This window comes from Apiospora marii, assembly GCF_038362585.1.
Source record: "Apiospora marii strain CBS 49790 chromosome Unknown utg000012l_segment0_segment0, whole genome shotgun sequence".
NCBI classification, from domain to species: Eukaryota; Fungi; Ascomycota; class Sordariomycetes; order Amphisphaeriales; family Apiosporaceae; genus Apiospora; species Apiospora marii.
Window position 1 is genome coordinate 522921 of NW_027117383.1, and position 16638 is coordinate 539558.

The window sequence follows — 16638 nt, forward strand, 5'->3', positions numbered from 1 at the left end:
AAAAAGACGTGATAACTCTCAAATACTTGGGAGCATCAGATCCTGGACAAAACTCGGGATCAGGCTCTGGTGGATATGCCTTGGCTCTGCAGTCAGAGTGGCGGTGCATCAACTGAGAATGAACTTGACGTCACCCAGCATATGCATTGCAGCGCAGCCACCACTGGCGTCTTTTGCATCCACTCAGCAAGCGACAAGCACAACGGCATGTGGCGGCTAGAGCGCGAGGTGTATTTCATCTCCTAAATCAATGTTTAGGTTCAGGCAGGGCCGAGACTTCCTTTGGTGGGGACGAAGCTGCACCTGCCAGCAGCCGGGTGAAAGGAAAAAAAAAAAAAAAAAAAAGAAAAAAAAAAAAAAAAAAAAAAAAAAAAAACGAGCTTTCCCAATGTCCGCACCAATACTGAATCTATAAAGCGACCACAAGCAATTTCCGGAACAATATGACGAGTCACTGCCGGCGTTGAGTATACATGAATGCAAAATAAAATTGACCAGCCATCTCCCATGTTCCTCCTCTACACGCTTATCCTCGGCCTCAATGATTCGCCATATCTAACAGAAGTCGACTATCAACGACAGGGCACGTCGCCTGAAGAACCGGAGCCACGCGGTCAAGGATCTTCCGTGTCTTCGTCCCGTCGAGCGAGAACATAATGTGGCCCCGCCTTATGTATTCCCTCAGCACGGCAGACTGCACATTGACCGCCAGGGCCTTGTCCACCAACCCGTTCCCACCGGCTTCAATGGTCCGTAGCCACTCGTCGGGAGTGACCTGGCGGACACTTTTGAGCTCGGGTCGGGCCTGGAGAATGACGGCGGGCAGATCCTCTAGTTTGAGGGGTTTCGGGTTGCCAATGTGATAGATCTCCGCCGCCGGGGGCAGCCCAGGGTCTTGTGGAGCCTTGTTTGTGAGCGCGACAAGCGCGGACACCAGGTACTCCACGGGCACGACGTCGACCGCAAATGCTGGCGACGGGGAGCCGAGATGCGCCGCCTCCAGACGGGGCACAACGCCCGTCTCCATCATCTGCGTGATCATGCCCGTGCTGAACTGGTCCAAATTGGGGTCCGTTGCGATGCCAGTGTCGCCGCCCCTTCGGGAAATTGGTCTGGTTAGAGTGGCCGCCCCCGTTGCTGTCACGGCCGAGGCGCGACTGATGGTGACGGGATACCCGCGCCGGGCCGCCTGGCAGAGCAGACTTTCCGCAACCCAGCGCGTCTTGAAGTAACCCAGCTCGTCATCCGCAGGCGGCTGAAAACCCGTCAGCTCCTCCTCCGACGTAACTATGGCGTTCTTGCCGAGCCTCGAGGCCGACCAGCTCTGCAGGTGCGCTACGCTCCAGGTAGATAGGTAGTGGATTGTCGATACCGTGTCACCGATTTCGGCGAGCCGGAGCACGTCGAAGACTGGGGAAACGTTGAACTGCTTGAGCCGAGTGTAAGTCTGAAGCAGCGACACCTCATTGCCGATGTAGTAGATGGACTGGACGGCTTCTCCGAGCTCTCGGAAGGTCAACTTGCTTAGCCCGAAGTTGGGCTGCATCATGGTGCCGCTGACGAACTCCAGACGCGCAATCATATCGTTATCGTCGCTCGGGTTCGACCCAAGTAGAGACTCTTCTCTCATCCTTGCCAGAAAAGCCTCCTTCTCGAGTTCCTCTTTGGTCCCAAGCACACGGATTTGGACTCCAGGCCCAGTTCGTAACAGCTTTGAAACGAGGTGCAGTCCGATTGATGACTCGGCACCCGCGACCAGAATGGTATCAATACCTCCCTCGCGGGTTGGCCGTAGACTGGTCTGGCGCGGCGCAAATTTGCGAGGGAGTGTTGTCTCGGCGGACCAGTCGATCGTCACGTTTGTCGAGGAACCATCGCCGTTCCTTTTCCCCTTGATGAACATGCTGACCGCTGCTGCCGAGGGCTCCTGGACCATCTTGGAAAGGGGTGGCGCAGTTCCGAATTCCCGGCGAAGCTTTGCTTGTAAACGTGCGAGAAGCAGACTGTTGCCCCCCTTCTCGAAGAAGTTGTCAGTCGTATCGACGTACCGCCGTATGCCCAAAATGTCTTGGAAGAGGGCTAGGACGCTCCTTTGTAGCTCATCAGTATCAGCACACGTATCGTTCGACAGCGAAGATATAGATGATGGTTGGATGAGATCCAGTAACCTGGTCAAGAGGTTTTGTCTGTCCACCTTGCCACCAATGGTGGCCGGCAACTTGTCAAGTAGCTGGTAGCCACTGGGTAGCATATACTGATTCAAATGCTTAGCAATAGCAGAGTGAAGGGATGTAAAGAACTCCTTGGCCTCTTCTGTTCCAAATATATCGGCAGGGACGACGTAGGCGATCAGCTGGTCCCCGCCATCCTCGACTTCGGCTTCGTACGGTCGGGCCACGACGTAAACATCCAGAAGACGGACCTGGAGGCCCGCGGCCTCGGCAAGTATCCTCTGCTCGACCTCGCCCAGATCGACACGGAAGCCTCGCAACTTGATCTGTTTATCTCCGGCCACGCGGCCGCGGAACTCGAGCTGGCCGTCGGCCCGGAAACATCCCGTGTCGCCCGTCTTGAACATGCGTGTCCAGCCTCGTTTGATGTCTTCCTGTGTCGCGAACGGGTCGAGAACAAAAGAATCGGAGTTCTCTTTCGGCCGGTTCCTGTATCCGGCACCGACCTGGGCGCCGCCGACGTAGATCTCGCCAACCACGCCGACAGGGACGGGGTTCTGTCGCGCGTCGAGGATATAGTGGCGACAGTTGTCCAGAGGGAAACCGATCGGGAGACTGGCGTTCTCGTCTAGGTCTGACCGATCAATCCTGGCCACAGTAGTCTGCACGACCACTTCGCTCGGCGACCAGGTGTTGTAGAGAAGGGCGGGCGTCCCGAGGTCGAAGAAGGCCTTGGCGATGCGGACGGGCAGCCGCTCGCCGGCGAAGAAAGCGACCCGGTAGTCGGCACACTGCCGAAGCGCCTCGGCGTTGGCTTCCATGAGCATGCCGTACTGCGTGGGGGTAAAGTAAGTGACCGTGACACCCTGCGCGCGCATGAAGTCGGCCAGGGCAGCGGGATCCTTGCGGGTCTCCCAAGAGGCGGTGCAGATGCTCGCGCCGCACGTCAGCGCCGAGAAGATCTGGACGATGGATAGGTCGAACGACATGGAAGAATGGTGGAGGAAGCGATCCCTCGCGGTGAAGCCAAAGTCCTTGTGCAGGGTTGTCAGCATCTGCGCTGTGTTGGACTCGGTCAGTACGACGCCCTTGGGCTGTCCTGTACTCCCCTGTCGAAAAGACCACCTGTCAGTGACTGCTGATCAACTACCACATGTGCTGCAAAGGTCTGCTTACTGAAGTATAAATCATGTAAAAGGGGTCCTGAGGCTGTCTCCGAGGCAACCCCGCGCGGCCCAGCAGGGCGTGGGACCTCGCCGACTCGAGATCGAATATCTCGGTCACCAGAGGACAATTCACGGTGATGTGACCAGCTTTCTCAATGTGTCCTGTACCGGTCAATACAATCCTAACACCGGCATCATTCACCATGAAGGCGAGCCGGTCTTGCGCAAAGTCGGTATCAAGGGCGAGATAGCCAGCACGAGTCATTAGAACCCCTAGCATGGCCGCCACAGCCTCGATACCCGGGTGCAAAAGGATACCGACCATTTCTCCCTCCTTAACACCATATGAAAGCAGTGAAGAGGCGATGCGTTCGGCCTTTTGGACAAGTTCGCCGTACGTGATGCTGCTGCCATCCGACGTTCTGATAGCTATCGCCGATGGGTTCTCAATTGCCACGTCGAAGATTCTCTCAATTACACTGCGTCCCTCCTCCCATGAGGGAGCGACATATTCCGTGTTCCAAAACTGCCCCTGGAGTCTGTCAAGTTCGAGGCTGCCGCACATTGCAATGTCGGGGATAGGTTGATGGTGATCATGGATGGCGCTGGTGAGGAAGGTTAGGAAATTGTCGGCGAACCGTCGCATGTCGGCCTCTCCGTACAGAGCCGTTGCGTATTCGAACCTCAGGTTCAAGCCCTGATCCGCCGTCTCTAGAGCCTCCAGGTTCAAGTCGCAGGCTGTGGGAATGTCTTCCATGGTCGTCTCGTAGATGGTGAAGTCGGTTGCCGGGAAGCGCGGCGCCGGTCCGTGGATCTGGTAGTTCACCACCACCTGACCAATCGGGAAGTGGCTAGAACTTCTTTCCGTCTGCACTGCCTCGACAATGGCGTCGAAGGGAACCGTGTTATGTGCGATGGCCTCCATCGCTTTGTCTCTCGTCTTGCGCAGAAGGGCGTCGAAGCTGATATCCTCGCCGTCGTCCACAGGAAGTCGCACTGGGCAGAGGTTTACGAAGAAACCAGCAACATCGTCAACATCAGGGTGCGGTCTGTTCCCGTCGACGGTGAGAATGACCAGGTCCCTTTCCATGGTGTAGCGGTAGATAAAGGCTCTCAGGGCAGCCAGTACAAAGTGATAGGGCGTGCCGTTCACCTGCCTTGCGAGCCTCTTCATTCGCGAAAAGAGCTTATCGTTCAACTCCACCGTGACGTCGCCTGTGCCTTCCCCTTGGGCAGCTCTCTGCGACCGGGCAAAGGGCATAAGCTCGCAGGATTCGGGGATTCCGGAAAGCTCCCGTTTCCACCAATCGACCTGCTTAACCGTCGTGCTAGAACGCAAGAATTCGTTGTGCCACAGGGTGAAGTCGACATAGCTCAAGGGTGGCTGGGCGACAGTTCCCAAGTTCTTTTCGGCCCCGACGGCGTTATAGAGCTGGACGAGCTGTCCCATGAGCTGAGTGTAGGAGCCGCGGTCGACTGATATGTGATGGACTACGCTGACCAGAGCGTAGCGAGCCTCCGCAAGTTTTACCAGCGAGAACCGCGCCGCTTCTCCCACTTCGAGATCGAGCTCTTCAGACTTGGCGTGCTTGACATAGCGGGACAGCGCATCATCAGGAGAGGTGTCATGTGATAGATCGGCAAATGCCATATCAATCTCGAAGCTGTCCACTGGTTTCTGCTGGGCGAACTCGTTGCCCTCGAAGTAGGCCGTACGCAGCACCGCGTTTCTGTTGACCATCTCTTGTAGGGCCTTCGTGAGAATGGACCTAGACGGCGTACCGCTCATATGCGAGACGATGGCCAAGTTCAGGCGGGACTTGTCGTCCGCGAGACTGTGTAGGAACCAGAGTCTTGACTGGTAGGAGGAAAGCGGGATGCACCCGAAATTAGTTGCCTTGGGAATGGCAGTGACAGCCGAGCTGGGTGTGCCGACGGCATCGGACGACGCTTGGCCATCGTGAGTGTCTTCCCGTCTGGCTTCTGATATCCGTTTCGTATCAACAGCGTGTCGGACGGAAGAGGGAGTCGGCGCAGCAATGAGAGACATAGCTTTGAGAACCAGTGCCCGGATTGACGGAGCGCCCAAAATATCGAAAAGGGCCATGTCAACGTTGATTTCCTTTCGGAACCACTTTCTGAACTCCACGGCAACGATCGAATCAAGCCCGTAGGAAGACAGGGTATTGTGTGGCAAGATAGACTCCCGTGGAGTGACTAGGATATTGGCAATCTTGCCGATGAACGCATCCAAAAGAATTTCCACCCGCTCCTCCGGGCCGGCTTCTGCTAGCTGGGCTAAGATGGACCTGTTTTTGTCTGCTGATGAGGCCGTGTCGCCAAAGTTGTGATTAGCGTAGAGGTTCCTCAGCAAAGGCTTGGAGGACCAGTACACGTCGGGGCGGAGAAGACCGACGCCGGTGATGATCTGATGACTGTCGACGCCGTCGGCGGTTAGCCGGAAGCCCGAAGATTCCGTGAGAGCTTCTTCCAGCTGATACATGAGCTCCTGCTCGGTCAGAGTGTCCACCCCAGACCGCAGCATGGTCTTCTGGAGCTCGCTGCTCTCCGCAATGACTCCGGCGTCGCCCACGGCGCCGATATTCATGGTCGTGCCACAAAGACCGAGGCCGCGCCGATGGCGCATGAAAGCGTCCAGGAAGGAATTTGCGGCGGAGTAGTTGGCTTGGCCCTTGAACCCAAGAACGGTGGCAACAGATGAGAAGCAGACGAAAAAGTCCAGCTGGGATCCTAGCGTGGCAAGGTGCAAGTTTTGTGTTCCTACCACCTTGGGGAGCAGACAACGCTCGAGCTGTGCAAATGACATCGTGTCCAGCGGGTTGTCCTGTAGCACCATGGCTGCCTGCAAAACACCCCCGAGGCGAGGGCCTATCTGGCGAATGGCATGTGTAACATCGGGCAGGCTGGCCACGTCGCCGGAAAACACCTGAACAGAAATGCCACGCTGTTGAAGCCAGTCAACTGTCTGTTTGGCCTCGGGCTTTTCCGCTCCAGACCGTGAGAAGAAGGCGATACTTTTGGCGCCCTTCCTGACCAACCACTGGCTCAGTGTACGACCCAGTCCGCCGAGACCTCCGACCAGAAGGTAGGTCTTGGAACCGTCCAAGAGACGAGTGTCGCGGAACTTGGGGGTGAGCACGGGGACCACATCGGCCTCTCCTGGCACAAGCACGACTTTCCCTGTATGCCGGCCCATCTGTAACAAGCGGAATCCCTTCAGGGCCTCGGCGTATGGCAGGGGCAGCACCGTCGTGGGAAGCGAAATCCGTCCCTCATGGACCATCTGGCAACACTCTTGGAACACCTTGGCGCCCAGCCTCTTGTTCCTTTCGAACATGGTGATCAGGTCCACCGATGCAAAGGTGACGTTCTTCCGAAACGGCTCCATACTGATCCTCGTGCTCTCGTGTATGTCCCGCTTCCCAATTTCGATGAATCGGCCAAACGCATTGAGCGCTCCCCAGGAGGCGTGGAGGAGGGGGCCGGCCAAGCTGTTCAGGACAACATCGACTCCTTTCCCGCCGGTCGCTTGCAGCACGCCTTGGACGAAGCTGTCGTCTCGGGAGTTGAACATCTCGGACTCGGCAAGTCCGTATACGTCCCGGAGTAGCTCCCGCTTGGCAGGAGACCCGACCGTCACTAGGATCCGGGCGCCGATCTGCTGAGCGATTTGGATAGCCATCTGGCCCACCCCACCGGCCGCCGAGTGGATGAGGACCGTATCCTCGGCCCGGAGGCGAGCGACCTCGACGAGGGAATAGTAGGCCGTGGTGAGGATGCAGGGCAGCGCCGCGGCGTCCGCGAAGTCCATGTCTCCCCGCAGCCGGTAGCATAGAGACGCGGGGTTGCGAACAAAGGAGCGGTGCGCGCCCTGCCCCGGACGCCACGCCACCACGCGGTCGCCGATGCTGAAGTCCCGGACCGTCGAGCCGACGGCGGTGACGATGCCTGCGCACTCGTCGCCCAGCCTGTGGTCGTCGATGATGCCCATCGAGGCGGCGATGTCGCGGAAGTTGATGGCCGAGGCCTTGACCTCGATCTCCAGCTCGTCCTCGCCGAGCGTCCCGTCGATGAACTCGCTGTCTTCCACAAAGTGCAGCGTTTCCAGCAGGCCGACTTTGCCGATGGCCAAGCTGAGGGGACCCTGCTCTCCAAACCGTCGAAGGGCGGTTTCTTGCCCGGGCCCGTTTGGCAGCTTTACGTTTCGCTCGTCATCGGCCTCCACCTTGGGGATGAAGAGGCAACCGTCACGCTCGGCAATCTCGTCTTCATCAAAGCTGCCCGGGCTCAAAAGGCGAGACAGATTTCTCGCGATGGACTCGGCCGGTGAAGTGCGGCCGAAGTCAAACGTCACGGCCTCGAGCTGGTCGTTTTCGCTCCTCGAACTCCTGATGAGGCCGGAAATCATGGCCTGTTCCGGCCGCGAGCTCTCCAGAACGGAGCCTTCCGTGGACCAGACTTGCCTGCTCCCGGCCATATCCGTCAGGATGATCTGAATGGCTCGGAAGGCCTCGGCATCTTCCCACCACGACCCGTCCAAAGCGGCCAGGATGAGAACGACACTGTCCTTGTCCAGCTTGTATCCGTTGCAGATGTGAGTCAAAGTCGTGGTGGACAGGCCTGAGGGGTATGAAGAGCGCAGCGAGGCTAGAATGGAGCCTACTCGATCAGATGGCATCTCGGGTACCACGACGGTGACGTTCTTGTAGGTGACTGGATCGATAGCTTGATTGCGTCGGATCGCGCTCAGCGACGCAGTCGAAAACACCATGTCAAAGTCACCGCCGACTCCAAGGTCTATCGGGGTGAGAGCAACACCATCCTCCTTCAACAATGGGGTGTAAGATTTCCAGTCCAACCTCGTCATTCTTGGTGCCAAAATCAAATCGTATTGGGAGGTCGGGTTTAACTCTGAGACAACTTGAACAAGGCCGTTGGATTGCTCAATCAGGGACAGTAGCTTTTGTGACTCCTCTACGGACAGACCCGGCAGGTATATATCAAGTTGTCGGGCCCTCGGGCGCTGATCTTGCTCGCCCCCAACGAGCCTCACAATGTCATAAACCTCATCCGTAGACGTAGGTGAGTATAAGATGGTCCTGGCCGGGTACTGATGAGTGAAGATATCGACAAGATCTTGCATAGAGAGTTTCTCGATGTGGGGATTGGTTGACAGGAGTTCAAAGCATGGAAGCCATCTCGTCTGGTAGAACAGCGTGCGCCCCTCCCGGTCTTCCGAAGACACAGTCCCGAGCGAGGTCACTTCCAGCCCCTGGATATCCATCCACAAAGCGCCGCCAGCATCGCGGAGCTGGACATGGTTTGACGCAACACGAGGTGACGGCATATTCGTCATAGATGCGATGCTGTAATCTCTCGCCACGTCCGAGCCCCGAGAAGCGCAGAAGAGTCCCGAAAACTCCAAGGACCGCACGAAAGACGGGACAAACGACTCTTCTAGCTGCCTACCCAGGCAGGACTCGATTGCACCGAACATGACATGGAAGGATGCGTCCAAGAGAGTCGGATGAACGCAAGTTTCGTCCGCCTCGGTGGCTCTCGGCAATGTACTGGGGTCGAAATGGAGTGCCGAGATGGCGAAACCTGGCCCACTTTGCACCTGGTCATGGAGAAGCTGGAAGCTCTGGCCGTATTCCAGCCCGATCTGTGCTAACTTTTGGTAGAACAAGGTTGAGCTGCGAGATTGGTTACTCCTGACCTGGAGAGATTCGGGGTCGAAAGCGGTGCCTGGCGACGCAGCCACCGGCTCGGGGTCGCCAATCTTGACGCAAACGGCGCCGTGGCAGTGCTCCTGGCAGATACTAGCATCGCCAAAAGAGAAGACGGCGAACTCATACCAGACATCCGACCTGCTCTTCGCCGAAAGCGTGACTGGTCTGAGCTCGAGAATGATCTCGGTCCCGACCTCGTTGTCGCTGAGGATTAGTGGCGCTTTGATGACGACATCCTTCATCGAAACCGCCTGGATTCGGTTCATGGTGGCTGCGCTGGCTTGTCGAATCGCGGCTTCGATCGCCATGCTGATGTATCCTGCCCCGGGAAACACAATCTTCCCATCAATGACGTGATCCGATAGCCAGGGTATCTCCGAGAGCCGGAGATAATTGCGCCATCGCGGGTACTTCTGCACTGATCCGGGCACGATGTGGCCAAGCAAGCTGTGCCGGAAGCGACGCTGCCGGTGCTCCCTGATAACGCGGGTCTCGGACCAGTACTTCTTATGGTCCCACGCGTACGTGGGGAAGTCGACAAGCCTGGCTCCGGGGGAGGTCCGGATGAGCTGTCCTTCCACATCGAGACTAAGGTTCTGGTTCACCGCTTTCAGATCCACGGGGTATCCCAGACTGAACAGCTGCCCAGCCATGTTCAGAACAGCCTCGAAATCGGGAGTACCTCTGGCTAGCGACGCCACGTAGGGGATGTCTATGTTCAGCGACTTCGCGATCTCCTTGCAGGGACCTTTGAGTGCTGGATGCGGACCGATTTCGACAAGGCCATCGATGTTCTGCTCGTCGTTTTCATCCAGCAGAATGCCAGTCAAGGCCTCGGTAAATCTGACCATGTTGGTCATGTTTTTTGCCCAGTAGGAAGGACCCATGATCTTGTGGTCGGCCAGCCGGGAGGTGACACTGGAAAACATGCGACAAGTGGCCGGCTGAGCTTCGAATTGCTGTCCCCTGGCCCGCAGAGCAGACTCGTAGGCGGGGGCAAGGGGTAGCATGTGATGCGAGTGGAAAGCCTGATTCACCTGAAGCTGACGAGCAAATACCTTTTGGGCTGTCAAAGTGGTCTTGAGTTCCAGTATGGCGTCTTCGTCGCCGGAGATGGTGACCATGCTCGGGCTGTTGACAGCAGCGATGGTCAAGCGGCCGGTGAACTTGGCAAGTTCCCTCGTGGCGTCCGGCTCGGAGAGGCCAGCGGCCATCATGGCACCCGCCACCGAGTCATCCGTCGTGGAGGCCGACATATATACGCCGCGGTAGTACGCTGCGATCATGGCGTTCTCAAAGGACAGAATCCCTGCGGCGTATGCTGCGCCGATCTCCCCAGAGGAATGTCCCACGACGGCCGAAGGCGTAATATTCCAGCCTCGCAAAAGGTCGACCAGGGCGATCTGCAACGCCGTACAGATGGTCTGCGAATACAGGGTCACGCCCAGCAAGGAATCCTCCTGGGAACGAGAAAGCCCTTCCAAGATTGTCCAGCTGGGGGCATCGGGTAAAGACTGCAAAACACCATCGCAAGCCTCGAGGGTCTGTCGGAAGATCGGGCTTTCTTTGATAAGTTGTCGTCCCACTGGGCGATTAAGTGTCAGCTGAACCATGACGCGATTCCGGAAGTGTCGAGAAGAGCAAACTTACTAGCAAACCACTGTGCCCCTTGGCCCGTGAATACGAAGCCAAGCCTGAAGCCTTGGAGCTTGGTAGCCTGCACCCAAGGCGCCGATGCACGGGGGGTCGACAAGGTGGATATGGTGCTGTCTTCATCAAGGGCGCTCGAAATGACAAACGAGCGGTATGCGTGGATGTTGCGTCGGCCCGAAAGTGTATGGGCCAGATCCGGAACGGATGGCGAGCTGTGCTGTAGATACTCCGCCAGTCGCGTCTCCAGTAGTTGGCCGCCGGCCGCCGAGTGCGACGACAGGGGCAGGAGGTACGGGCGGTCGTGCACTCCGTTGGCAATGACGGCACCGTGCTGTTGAGGCGCACATCTCATGACGTGATCGTTGGCAATATACTCCTCGAGGATGACATGAGCATTCGTGCCCCCGTAGCCAAACGAGTTTACACTCGCTCGGCGCACGCCACCTGCCGGCCTCTCCCAGTCGAGCAGGCCCTGCGGCACCTTGATTCTCCAAGCCTCGAAGTCGATCTCTCGATTCGGGGTCTGGAAGTGCATGTTCGGTAGGATCTGGCCTCTTTCCAAAGACATCATGGCCTTGATCAGACCGGCCACGCCGGAGGCCCCCTCCAGGTGCCCAATGTTGGTCTTCACCGACCCAACATAGAGCGGGCTCTCTCGACCGGGCCCAAAGACGGCCCCTATTGCACGAGTCTCGATCGGATCTCCGGCCTTGGTGCCCGTTCCATGGGCTGTGGGGTTTTCACTTTAGTACTCGTTTCGGTCTGTTTTGGGGGCCTGTTATATCTTTCTCAGTTCAACGTACCTTCGAAGTACTGGGTCTCCAGTGGATCGATACCCGCAGACTCGTAGGTCTCACGCATCAAGGACTCCTGCGCGACCGAGTTGGGGAGAGTGATGCCCTGTTTGCGCCCATCATGGTTGGAACCCGTAGCCCGGACGACGGCCCTGATGGAGTTTCCGTCTCGTTGGGCTAGGCTCTGGCGCTTCAGGATGACGGCACAGACTCCCTCGCCACGTACGTAGCCACTGCCAGCAGCGTCAAAAGCGCGGCAACGACCGTCGGTAGACAACATGCCGAGATCTGTCATGGTGACGAATATGTTCGGGTCGAAGTGCAGTGCCGAGCCTGCGACGATGGAGATATCGGCTTCCCCGGAGGCAATCGATTTGTTGGCTAGGTGGAAGCAGACTAGGGAGGAGGAGCATGCTGTATCAAGAGTGACGCTCGTGCCGTGGAGATTGTAGAAGTAGGAAATGCGGTTAGATAGTATTGCATTTCCCGTTCCTGTGACCATGTACTTGGGGTACGACTCCAAATCTTTGACCAACATGGAATTGTAATCATTGGTAAAGGAGCCACAAAAGACAGACGCCGACGAGCCGCTAATGTCGCCCAGGGCGATGCCGGCGTTCTCCAGAGCTTCGTAGACTACCTCGAGGAGCAGTCTTTGCTGGGGATCCATTGCCTCAGCTTCCTTGCCAGATATCCCAAAGAAGCCGGCGTCGAAATCCCGGATATCGTCCTCGAGAAAGTACGCGTACCGGGCGTTCGTCTGGGATACGGTCAGCAGTCTCACAGTATAGCCGGATAAGCGTTGGACTTACGACTCCCTTGTGCGCGCCATCGGGATGGTAGAATGCATCGACGTTGAATCGATCCTCGGGCATTTTTCGACGAAGGTCTCTCTGATGGACGATGGTGTCCCAGAGCTCACTAGGGTTCCTGGCTCCAGGAACCCGGCATGCGGCCCCAATGATCACACTGGGGTCATCGTGACTGCTGTTGACTTTAGGAGCCATATTGCGGTTTGATTGCAGTACAAGTTATCGGAATTTGATGAAGCACGGATAATATGATGCACTGTAGTTCAATGACATATTCATTCTATCGGATTCAGAGCCGCCTTATAGTCTAGGCAAGATCGTATATGTCACGCCTAGTACTTACACAGTTACACATGTAAACATCCTTTGGTCCCAGATTGCTAGCACAATAGTGTCAGAATCATGTCCACCCGTTCACGGGCGGTGCTGACGAGTGTTTTTCTGATGTTCCAATTACATATGGTACGAAGCGCGACGGGCGACGGACGTCTGACGTCTGACGTCTGACTCCTGACGGATTGCACCTGGGTGCAACATGAGTTTTAAGAGCCAATGGCCTACTGAGTACTGTGTGAGCGCATGCCACGAGTGCATCGGATTGCACTCGGATCTTGGCGGAGTAAGATCCTCGGCCGAACACAGCTGCAGGGGAGCGGCATAAAGTCCAGCCGCCAGAGATGAGACATTCTTACAAAACAATCATCCGATTGGTCAATTTACTCGATTGGGTTTTATCCTAGCCCGCTGATGTCCGTCAAACCACGGAGAGCGACAGAGCCAATCAGCTACGATCCGATTGCAGCCAACCCCATCGGTGTATTACAATTCCATGCCACGACGCATCCAAAAGGCCGGGCAATTAGTCTTTCCGCCCTCTCCCTGTATACCCATCACTCTTTGGTATATTTAGCTAATGAAATAACACACATGAAACAAAAGGTACGAAGCTTAGTAGTCATCATTCAATCGGCAAATACTCTAATGTCCGTCATGGCCAAGATTCGCAAAGTCGTCATTACCGAGTACGGCGATGTCGGCGTTCTCAAGGTCGCCGACGCCACCTGCCCGCCCCCACCCAAAGGCCATGTACAAATTGCCACCCTCTACTCCGGGTTCTCCGGCGCCGACGTCAACATGCGCAAGGGAATCTACCCCTTCATGAAGAAGGCCCCGCTCACGCCAGGCTACTGCCTCGTGGGCCGAGTCACGGCCCTAGGCGACGAGTGCTCCATCTTCAATCCCGGCGACATCGTCGCCGTCTTGACCAAGTACGACGCTGAAGCCGAGCTGGTCAACCAGCCCGAGAAGTACTGCGTCCGGGTCAAGGACGGCGTCGACCTCCAGCAGGCGGCGGCCCTTCCTTGCGACTGGGTCACGGCCTACAACATGGTCACCAAATACGCCAAAGTCGCCCGGGGCCAGAAGGTCTTCGTCCACGGCCTCAGCGGCGCCGTGGGGTTCGCCATCATGAAGATCAGCCAGCTCCAGGGTGCCGAGGTGTACGGCACCGCGAGCCAGCGGAACCACGCCATCCTGGTGGAGCACGGCGCCCACCCGTTCGTCTACACGGACAAGAAGTGGATCGCCCAGATGCAGGGCCTCGGGGGCGCGCATGCCGTCTTCGACCCGCTGGGCTACGAGAGTTTCGACGAGAGCTACTCGATCCTGTCCCCCAAGGGCATCCTCGTGGCCTACGGCAACAACAAGGACTCGATCGCCGACGAGGGGCACCTCCGAAGCCCCATGTTCGCCCTCACCAAAATGCTGGCTCGCAACCTCAATCCGATAACGGGGAAACGCACCACGTTCTTCGGCTTGAACCGCGACTCGTCCTATTACCACCCCAGCCTGACGACGCTCCTCGACATGCTGGCGGCTGGCACCATAACTGTCCCAATCAAGAATGTTTGGGATCTCGAGGAAATACAGACTGCACATCGGGAGTGGGGTTCTGGGACGGGTGTTGGGTCTCTTCTGATCAAGGTGGCCAAAGATTGAAGTAGTGATAGCGAGCCTGGATCCCGGGACAAGTTGAATGATTATATAATAATTCTTGGATTGAGCAATGATATCTCTGAACTCTCTCACGATTGCAAAACCCCAAAAACTTAGGTGACTCTCTCGAAGATATGCATGTTGGTAGTATCCATCCAAGATCCTAAAAAACATTCCCAGTCGCATGTGGGTCCCAGCTTCATCAATACGAAGTCTTTCATCAGATGTGTATTCTCTTAGTACTTGGCAACCCACGATCCCTTGTTTTCTGGGTCACGACAGCAATGCAAAACCAGGTGACGGGTTACTATGCTCTAGGCGGATCTTTCAGGTGTTCTCACGAGACGTGCAATAATACGATTAATCGATCTAATGACGTGACTCTCTATCTATAAAGCAGAGTGCCCTGCCGATAGTCCAGAAACAGTAGGCTGATGCCCGTACAGCCAGCTAAGATACCACATCCACACCCATGCAGGGAAAAAGCCGTACACAATTCTTCGGATCGCTGGCCCCAGCCCGTATGGGAGCTTAGCCATATGCAAGAGAGCAAAGTTAGAGGAGAACGCAGAGAGCTCCTTGACTCTTCCTTCTCTTTGTTGGCTGAATTCAGCGAGCATTCGACTGATTTCGGTGTAGCCGCCAAAGTCATGGTGCTTCTCACGTCGCATTGACGCGCTTTGGTTTCTCCGCTGCTGGATCAACTGTCCGAGGACCGCGGCGTCCTCAATGGCCTGGCATGCTCCTTGGCCGAAGAATGATGTCATGCTATGAGCAGCTAATGGTTTTTCGAGGTCAGAGACTCCTTTGTTCGCACGTAAGCTGAGGAACCGGACTTACCATCGCCAAGGAGGGCGACTCTACCCTTCGACATGGAAGGGAAATGCAATCTCCTCGAAGACATTGCTAGCCACAACTCGGTCGGCCTGATCGACAACTACCAGGTTGTTCTCAGTTTAAGCTTCCCAGGGAAAGGTGGACGTGCGTGTTTCCACTTACTTTGGGCGAAAACCCCATTTTCGGCAAAGGGGTGGTACTTGTCTCCATATACGTCTTTGATCATCTCGGGTGACGTCCCAGCCCACACAGACCGATCTCGATTCGCGCTGGAGCTGGCGCTCTGTGTGAACAAATGATGCAACGTCAGCGAAACCAAGCGTTATGGGAATGGCATCCCGTGTCCATTATGATTTAAGAGTGAGCATTGTTGCAAGAATGAATGGGCATACCTTGACGCCAATGAACCACTGGCGGTTATCCTGGCACGGCCACGTAGTCAGAATGGAATCATCGTAGAGCATCCAGTTGGCCACCCCGAGGTTTTCCTTCCCCAGCGTCGCCAAGGGGGCCGTGATGCCCGACATGTGGATGCGGCCCGTGAAGCGGATGGTGTTGTGGGATTTGTCGTGGGCGGAACCGGCCAGGATGCGACGCGTGACGGAACGGATCCCGTCGGCGCCGACGACAAAACGCCCGGACAGGGCTCTGCCGTCCTGCAGCCGCAAGACGACGGACGGCTGGTTCGGTTCGTCGACAATCTCCTCCACCTTGGCGCCGAGCAGGACGTTGTCGTGTCCACCCGCGGCGTCGAACAGGATGTGGTGGAACTCGTGTCTCTCCATGCTCACGACGGGATAGCCAAACGTCGTCTCGCAGAGAGACCAGTCCAACACGTTCCAGAGGACGCGATTGCGGACGATCTGGATCTTCTTCAGCTTTTGGCCCCGGCTGAGGATTTCTCCATATAACCCTAGATCGTCCAGAAGCTTTAGCGCGTTGGGCGCCAAGGAGATGCCGGCGCCGACGGGCTGGATGGTCTCGGTTCTCTCCAGGACCTTGAACGAAACACCGAGACGCCGCAAGATGGCTCCTAGTGCAAGGCCTCCGATGCCAGCGCCGATGATGAGTATGTCGGCATCAACAGAAGCCATCTTTTCTTCCGAGTTACTTGGGAATGCGGTACCGGTATTGTAATTCGAAATTTTCGCCGCCGGGTCTATGTGCGCGAAAATGGAGTTGAAAAAAAAAATGTTATCAGATATGGCTGACACCTTTTATGTGACAGGATGACTCGGCCGTAAGCAGCTGGACTTTCTGCTAGGCCTGACCCAGCAAGCCAGCTCCGGTCCTCCGCGGCATGGCGGCGGAGCATCCGACACAGCTCGGAGGTGAGAATCCCCGCACGAGCAAACCATACCCCTCCACGACGTCGAGCCAAATGACTGAGATACCTAACCGACCCAACCAATAGACTAGTCACTAAGTTCATTTCTCCTTTGCATGCATCCACTATT

General features: G+C 56.6%; 3 protein-coding genes across 3 annotated transcripts; 1 reads left to right on the forward strand and 2 right to left on the reverse strand.

Moving 5' to 3' along the window:
- Positions 1 to 538: 538 nt before the first annotated feature.
- Positions 539 to 12544, reverse strand: PG985_014959 (LovB-like polyketide synthase; the record flags this gene model as incomplete). Its single annotated transcript, XM_066834725.1, has 5 exons — positions 539 to 3280; positions 3348 to 10675; positions 10741 to 11472; positions 11547 to 12297; positions 12350 to 12544. 5 exons carry the CDS (start codon positions 12542 to 12544, stop codon positions 539 to 541), a joined length of 11748 nt encoding a protein of 3915 aa, XP_066677335.1.
- Positions 12545 to 13339: 795 nt separating this feature from the next.
- PG985_014960 (GroES-like protein) lies at positions 13340 to 14347 on the forward strand (the record flags this gene model as incomplete). Its single annotated transcript, XM_066834726.1, has 1 exon — positions 13340 to 14347. The coding sequence occupies one exon, from the start codon at positions 13340 to 13342 to the stop codon at positions 14345 to 14347; it is 1008 nt and encodes a 335-aa protein (XP_066677336.1).
- A 386-nt stretch (positions 14348 to 14733) lies between these two features.
- On the reverse strand, positions 14734 to 16275 carry PG985_014961 (FAD binding monooxygenase; the record flags this gene model as incomplete). The annotated part of the gene is made up of 3 exons (XM_066834727.1): positions 14734 to 15149; positions 15344 to 15464; positions 15574 to 16275. The coding sequence occupies 3 exons, from the start codon at positions 16273 to 16275 to the stop codon at positions 14734 to 14736; spliced, it is 1239 nt and encodes a 412-aa protein (XP_066677337.1).
- Positions 16276 to 16638: the final 363 nt, after the last annotated feature.